General features: G+C 62.8%; 1 protein-coding gene and 1 long non-coding RNA gene across 2 annotated transcripts in view; one reads left to right on the forward strand and one right to left on the reverse strand.

The window, feature by feature from the left end:
- Positions 1-1,133, forward strand: part of LOC112477233 — a 2,542-nt gene extending 1,409 nt beyond the window's left edge. Inside the window, exon 2 of the long non-coding RNA XR_003045367.1 lies at positions 744-1,133. This is a non-coding gene — a long non-coding RNA (uncharacterized LOC112477233). The remainder of the gene's footprint in view (positions 1-743) is intronic.
- Positions 1,134-1,839: 706 nt separating this feature from the next.
- RNPEP (arginyl aminopeptidase) overlaps positions 1,840-8,043 on the reverse strand; it is an 8,577-nt gene continuing 2,373 nt past the window's right edge. The window contains exons 2-3 of the mRNA XM_025044528.1: positions 2,163-2,275; positions 1,840-2,043 (exon numbers count right to left, since the gene is read on the reverse strand). Coding sequence (XP_024900296.1) covers positions 1,963-2,043; positions 2,163-2,275 — 194 coding nt within the window. The 3' untranslated portion in view covers positions 1,840-1,962. The remainder of the gene's footprint in view (positions 2,044-2,162; positions 2,276-8,043) is intronic.

Raw genomic sequence — 8,043 nt, forward strand, 5'->3', positions numbered from 1 at the left:
GCAGGACGGGGACTCGAGGACTCGAGAACTCGGCTTGAGCCAGGGCCTGGGCGGGTGGGGCAGAAGGTTCTGGGGCAGGGGTCAGAGCTGCAGAAGGCAGGCGCGGCCTTTCCAATGCCCTCGAGCTCACCCGGAGGGGCAGAGCCTCGTCTTGGGGACGGGGACGCAGAGCGCTGCGCCCAGCCCTGTGACATGCCAGCACGGCCAGCAGCACTGTGCAGTGGCCAAGGTGCTGAGGGGTGGGTGACACACGCTGGATTCCTGCGCCGTGAACCGTGAGGACTCAGAAGGTTCATGGGGTCACGGCAGCTGTCTGAGAGAGAGCTTCCTGTGATGCTGTCATTACTGGGTCCCCGACTTCCCCGACGCTGCAGGCCCTAGCACAAACCAGGCGAGGCCACCCGTCTCAGAGCCGATGAGCCACAAGTGTCCCACCCGTAACACCGGCCAGGAACAGCCTCAGGAGCTGTGCCGTCAAAGCACTCGGGCCTGGGGCTCTGCACGTTTGGGCCCCCGGCCCCTCTCCTGAGACCGTGGCCCCCTCCCTGCAGGGCGCTTGTCGGCCTGCACAGGGAGCCCCCTCTCGCTGGCCTTCACTGGGGGTGGTATTTGTGTTCCCTGTCCCACCCCCATGCACCCAGTGGGGGCCTGTGTTGATGACCCCAAGCCAAGGACAGAGCCACAAACAGGCCTGTATTTAAGAACAGCTTAAAGATGCTTAAAAGTTGCTTTTCAACCCTAAGCTGCAAAGTGCCAAGGTCCCCACGCTGACAGCCGAAAACAGCTGAGCGGACCCCACTCACCGCCACCGGCTGCGGCTCCGGGCAGACGGCTAAACGCGTGCGCACTTCCCAGCGGCAGGAGGGAGCGAGCGGACCACGCCGCGCATGGCGCCGGGCGCCACACGTCCGCGCACGTCCCCGAGCGGCCACGCTCCAGCCACAGTGCCCGTTCCTCCTACGCGCCCCCCGCAGCCCCGCGCACAAGGGATGTGGCCGCCCTCTGGGCCTCACACAGTGACCATCTCAGGACACCTGGGAGACGGAATTTCAGCCCCTCGACCTACAATGCCGACTTAAACACTTTTCACTTAAAAACATTTATTAAAATGAAGATTAAACCTGAAAAAAGAATCCCCAGAACACAGCCCTTTGCAGAGGACCTTAGAACCAGCAACGCAGACGGCTGGTTCTCTGTTCTTCCCTGGACACAGTGGGGGGCCGGGGGGGCTCGCCGTCCACCTCCACGCCCAGGCCTTGTTCCCACGGGGTCCCTGTCACGACACCCGCACTGTCACTGTCGGATGGGACGGCCCCTTGTCCTGGAAGTGCTGTTGCTCCAGGTGACCAGTGTGCTGTCCGAGCCAAACCCACCGACGCCCACGGCCCGGCCTCGGCCAGGCCCCTGGGCTCCTCTCCCTGCTCGGCGCCGAGCCGGAGGCCATGGCTTGTCGCCCCATCTTTCGGTGCCTCCAGGTTATGGGAAACGAGGGGCCCTGCCTCAGCTGGCGGTGGTGAGGCCTGAACACAGCTCGGGCTCTGCCGCCGCACAGCTGTCACCACCGATCCCGTCACGCCCTCGGCACGCGGCCGGAGAGTGGGAGCCGCGGCTGCCCTGTCAGCCCAGGACACACGTCCCCACTCCCTCGGGAAGCAGGCCCAGGCAGCCCGAGTCTCCCTTTGCAACAGGGCTGGCCGAGGCAGCCCCGTACTCCCGGGCCCTGTGAGCTCCAGCGGGGGCAGCAGTCTGGGTCCAGCCGTGTGGTCCAGGGGTCCGGCCGTGTGGTCCAGGGTGAACAAACACATAGGAGGGCTGAGGCAGCGGAGGTGAGAGACGCCATCCCGAGGGGTGGCGTCCGGCCCAGGGCTGATCCCGACGTCTCTGATCGGTGTCCTCCCGCCCACCTGCAGGCCTGGGGGCTGGCCCCTCTGCTCACCGGGATGGAATCCACGCCCCTGTCCTTCAACTCGAGCAAATACTCCAGGTGAACTCCAGAGAGTCCTCTACGAAGATGCTCTGGAGCTTAAACTCCAGGACGCAGGCCTGTGAGGGCGGAGGTGCTTCTTGGCGCCGCAGGCTCACGCGCGGGGCCCTCTGGCCTCTGCTGCCCCCTCCCGCGCCGTCCGCTCTGTCCCCCCCACCCCAGCCCAAGCAGAGGATACCTTGAAAAACTTGTCAAACTGACCCTGATCCCCCACCAGGAGGGCCAGGTAGAAGACGAAGCAGGAGCCTTGCCCGTGGGGAGTGTCATTGTAGGTGTCATCTGGGTCAACACCTGGAAGAGCACAGCCAATGAGACTTGAGCCTTGTGACCTGTCCCCCTGTAGGGTTCTTCCCCAGCTCCGCGCCCCACGACAACCTGGAAGCGGTTGGGGCCAACTCCCCAACACAGTGGGGCAGGCCGCCTCGGGCACCCCAGGGAGACTGAGGGGGCTGCTCACTGGATCTGGGAGGGGGACAAAGAAGCCGGCCCTGGGTCCCCTCGCTCGGGCGGGCTCCACAGACTCCCGGGACCAAGCCCTGGGCTTGGGCGGGGCCAGCCCCACCGGTTACAGTCCCCTCCGCTCCCAGGAGAGTGGCATTCTCGCCTAAAACGAGCGGGTCACGGGTCGTCGGTGCCGTGGGCTTCAGCTGCACTAGGCGGTTTGGGATCTGTCCCACACGGGACTAAAGTTAAAAACGCGTGGCCTTGGACGAACCATTTAACACATACGGGGCGTGGCCACATCCTCTGCAAAACCCGTGGGCCCGACTTGAGCACAGAAAAGGAATGGAAGGGACTCAAGATGACAGGGACAGAGCTGCACAAACGCAGGGCAGTGGGACGTCCCCGAGGACACAGAACCAGACAGAGCTCCGGGGTGGCTGAGGGTCGCCCTGGGGGTCCCATCCCCCAGAGAGTGTCCTTGGGCGCACTGATCGACATGCAGCTTGATGGGCGTAGGGGCCGTGGGGAGGGAGAGTGGGGGGGTGTCCAGCACAGGGGCCCCCGACCTGGTTCGGTCTTCACTCGGAGCTTGTTGAGTGGGTGACCCTCGCCGGTGACGTGCATGTGCTGACGAGGCAGGGCCCGCCAGGTGGCGGCTTCTAGGTGTAGGCAGACCGGGGGCAGAAGGAAACCAGAGGCCCAGCAGAGCCCTCAGCGGCAGCACACACCTGTGGAACCGACCGGCCAGGTGTGCTGCCCCCTGGTGGCCACGAGGAGACAGCGCGCTCAATGCCGGCCCCTCCTGGGGCCTGGGACAGAAGCTGACTGAGCCCCAGCCCCCCACTGCCCCAGACAGAGACGGGGACCACCTCTGTCCTCTGACAGGTCCCCCTGCCCCCGACAACCCTAACACATGCAGCGGTAAGAATTTGAACTGCTGTAAAAACAGACTTTCATCTGACTCCTCCCGTCAGACCAGACAAACCATCACCCAAATCTCCCTAAGGGCATCCGCCTCTCCTGGCTCTAACAATCACCACGGGAGGGGTGCAGGGCGCGGGGACCGGGTGTCAGAACCAGCCACCTCTGCCGCTCGCCAGAGGCTGAGCCTGGGCGAGTCGCTAGCCTCCCCCGGCCTCCGGCTCCTGTCTGCACAGGGGCAACGTCGTCTGCTCACGGGGCTCGTGGCAGCTGCTGGGGACAGACTCGGACAAAAACGTCAGTTTTTACCAACTTTCTCAGCGACAAGGGGCAGGATGTGCTCGAAAGGCTTTAAGACACTCAGATCCAGAAAGTAAGCTTCTAAAACCATCGGAGACGTGCGTGGACATTTACATGTAAAGATGTTTCTCAAAATATATTTCACTGGGAAGCCGGAGCCACCTGGCTAACGACTGGAGAGTGAATAAATTACGAAACATCCACACCATGCGGCTGCAGAAGAAAATTCAATGATTTGGGAAGATGTTTAAGTTAAAAAACAAAAAACAAAAAAAACCACACAGCTATAAAATCGTGTGCTGTCTCGCAAGTCGTGCACACACAGAAAAACGCTGGAAGGACACACGGATTATCCCTGAGCAGTGAGATGATGGATAAATGTTTCGTGGTGTGCTTTCCCGCATACGCCCAAGTAGATTTTGGTCAGAGAAATAAAATGGTAAACGTCATCTTCTTGAAAGCACCTGGTATCTGCTGGGTCTTCGGCAGCAAGACAGTACTGAGTGTGTTTTGCACGCACACGCTGCTGAGCGGCTGGGCACATTTCTCGTGCTGAGTCAGAGGGGACTCGCGTACGAAGTGGAGTGAGACCCGCTACACGAGGCTGCTGGGAGACTGCGAAGCATGGTCTTTCTCTCACCGAACCTGGCACGAAGCTGGCGTGTGCAGCAGGCCACGGCTGTCATGACGATCCCAGGTAACTGTCCCCTAGGGGCTGCCCGGCTTCGGGGAGAACCGAGCGCCACGTGGCTTCCACTGAGGTGAGCGGCACTTTCACCACGAGCCCACCTGGTAGCTCGTGACGTCCACACACACCCGCTGCCCCTCGGCCTTGTCCCGTCACACCCATGAGTCCCCGGGAACCCCAGACCGCCCTGGCCTCCTGGCCCGAGGGCTGGAGGAGCGTGGAGACCCACCTCTGGGCTGCACGGTGAAGCCCTCGTCCAGCCTACTGTCCCCAGTTGGCGTTGGTGACCAGGCTCCCAAACCAGCTGTGGGAGATCCCGTGGGTGATGACGTCCGCCAAGGATGGTCCCCCGGGAGCAGGCAGGGGTGACAAAGGTCAGGTACGGGTTCTCCATTTCTCGAAATAGGGAGCACAGTGGCATGAGGAGCGGGTCATACTTGCGGGGTAAGCGGGGGTCATGGGAGGCCTTGGCGCCAGGGCAGGCCCCGCCCCACCATGCCCTTCTCGCCTCCTCGGCACCCTGAGATGTGGCCGCTGGACCCGCAGCGGACGCCCCGGGCTGGGGCCGGCATGACACCAGGCCCCTGGGGCCCAGGTCTACTCTCCAAGAGCTGCTGCCCCACTGTCCTAAGCACCCCGCGCTCCCTGGCAGCCAACCTGGGGTTGCAGAGACCCCACAGAGCCGTTTTGCTAAGGTGTCTGCCGTCGGAGGGTGTCGAAGGAAAACACGGGGTGCCAAGCAGCCTCTGGTGACCAGGAGGCCCAATTTCGTCACCTCCGTCACCTGCCCGGTCTACTCAGCAGCAGTGAGCTGGGCCTGGCTCACGCCTTCACCTCTGGGGTCGGGGGACTGCCCCAAAGGACAGAGGGCAGAGAGCGGGCAGCCAGGGGCAGGACAGTCCTGTGGAGGACGTGCAGAATGGGAAGCCCACGGCGTCACATCTGAAAGACGAAATACGCTCGACAAAGCAGGAGACGAGGTGGCCAGCTGGAGGGAGGGCTGGGGCCTGAGCAGGAAACGAGGGACCGGGAAGGTGTCACAGAGCTAAGGAGGGTGAGGCGCAAAGACAAAGGCCGCTGAGCTTCGGGAGACGAGGCCATGGAGAAACCCCAAAGCCACCCTCGACCCCAGTGCTGCGCGGGTTGTCCACGGGGAGCAAAATGTCACCAAAGGTCACGTGACTGGGCAGGAGGCTGAGGGATGCTGGTACGAGTCATGTCCTCAAGGAGCTACTGTGTGGCGCTCTGCCAGCAGCATGCGTGCCCCATAACTACAAGGTTAGGGCTCAGCTATGTGGGCCACCCAAGACACTGTCACTAGTACGTACATTTCTGTCAAAAGAACTTACGGTGGCTCAAACAGAACCTCATCACCAGGATTCCAGTGCAGAGGTCTGTAACAGAAACACCTGGATCTGCGCCCTGGCTTGGCACCTCTGACTCTGCACAGCTCAGCTTGTGCATCTGCAGAACATGGACGGTGACAGCCCCCGGGCCAGTCTGCACCAGCACGGGGGCAGGTCACACACACAGGGGCTGCTGGGCACACGTCCCTCCACCGCTGGGATCTGCATGGGTCTCAGGGCTGCGTTTGGTGGCGCCTTTGCCAGAAGACCCTCCCATCCAATGCGACCCCCAAGACCAAACAGGTGACCCATGAAGCAAGGACAGTCCTCCTGATGGGGGAGAAAAAGCCTATCACCAGCTAAATGGACTCTGTCACTGGACTGATGGGCTGTGCTGTCACTCATTACAGAGGGCTCAAAAGCATCGTTATTGTCCAGTGTGCTGAGAATAGACTGTTCTCTCGTTTGCTGCAGAAAGTTCTCTCTCTCCCTGATGGAGCCTTAATGAGAGTAAATTGTCTAAAATAACATTCCTGTACTTGGCCATTTTCCTGTTACCTGCCAAGATGACATCCCCTTGGTCACCTATCACCCTATCAGGAAGACGGCCCTTTCTGAAAGCGGGGCGCTGGTCCGTCAAGGCTGGTGCTGCTCTGAGTGTGTGTGGGACACAAGTGCCAGTGGACCCGGGAGGGGGGACCGTGATCTTGGAGGTGCCAGAGGCCTAGCCATGGGGCCTGTGGCCGGTAACCAGCCCTGCCAGGGTCCCAAAGCCTGCAGGGACTGAGAGCAGGGCCAGGGACGGCGCCCTCCCAGCCCTGTGTGCTCCCCCCACCCCCGGGCCTCTCATGCCGGCAAAGCTGCACCCTGGGGACTCCACTGCAGGCCGTCCAGTGCGACCGCCTGAGCCCCAGCCAGACGCTGCAGGAGGCCAGGGCAGCAGCCTGCGCAGTGGCCCCAAGGGCCACTGCAGACACAGGGTGGGGGGCAGGGCAGGCAGACAGAAGGAGCCCGCCTCCAAACGCTCCGACGCGGGGGGCCAGGCCTCAAGCAGCTCCACTCTCGGGGGTCACCCCAGCCCTGCCTGCAGGGCTGTGGCCTCCCACCCGGGCCCAACTTCCCCGAAACCGGGTCTCTGAATGCAGGGCCACCAGGTAGGAGGGGACGGGCTGGGACACTGGGAAGAAGACCATGCTCGGACCTCTCCTCCCACAGCCGTGAGCGCTCATGACTGCTGTGAAGCCGCCGGGACCTGCCAACAGAGACGGCTCGGACGCTGCAGGGAGACAGTCCCGGCGACCGGCTCCAGAGCAGCACGGCGCGTGGTGACGGCAGCGGTCAGGCCGGCTCCGTCCTGAAACTAAACTGTGCTAGGTGTGGGAGTCAGCGCAGGTCTGACTCCGGAGGTGGAGGGGTTTTCCAGCGGGGCCTACTGCTGGGTGGACACACACCTGATGGACCGGGCTGTTTCCAGGCCCCAGGCAGCTGCCCTAACCGTGCACCTCACCTCCCTCGGGGCGGCCAACGTGCGCTTCACGGCGGGCGAGGCAAAGCCGGGTAGAGGGCCAGTTCGGGACAGCCTGGCCCGGGTGACTGCGAAGGGGTTCCCCTTCCCTGCCATCTGCTCGAGGGCCAACCAGCACACCCAGGGGACCGAAGGACACCGCTGAACCGACACCCCCAGTGAGCGCGGTCCTCCCAGGGCTAAGGAGCGGGCCGGCGCCGAGTTTCCTGTCCCCTTAAGTCCCCCTTACGATCGCCGGCCAGCCCCGCGGCTCTGGATGGGATGCTCTCTCCCAGTGCGTGCTCCACGCTCTCCGGATCCACAGCAGGGCGTGGCGTCCACAGCACACGCCAGAGACCCCTCTGGGTCCCTTCCTCGCTGTGCCCACGAGCCGCCTCAAGCGTGCCAAGCCTGGCCTCTGACCCTGTCCCCCTGCCCCCTCCTGTGTCGCTCTTGGTTTCTCATCAAGAACTACAACTGAAGCAGCTGAGTTCGAACTTGTGACAGAAGACAGAAAAGCAGAGCAGACCCTCCCTGGCAGAGGCCGAGAATGCGAGCTCTCCGTTCCCAACGCGACACTCGGCGCCGGACATAAACCTCAACTGTTTCCTGCTAACCCTGCACCCAAGGCCGATCTGAGCGATAACAACACACTCAATCTTCACCCACAGCAAAAAGAAGTTCACACTCGGTGGAAGGAGGGCGGATATGTCGGCACCAAAGCCATTCAGAGCTCAGAAAAGGGCTGGATTCCAGGGAGGCTTGGCCGGGCCTCCCAAGCCAAGGAGCAGGATTTAGCCGCAGGGGGAGGGAGACGCCGGGATCGCGGCCCCATGCGGGCGGGCGCGGGCGCGGG

Source organism: Pteropus alecto, unplaced genomic scaffold (assembly GCF_000325575.1).
Source record: "Pteropus alecto unplaced genomic scaffold, ASM32557v1 scaffold90, whole genome shotgun sequence".
NCBI lineage: Eukaryota > Metazoa > Chordata > Mammalia > Chiroptera > Pteropodidae > Pteropus > Pteropus alecto.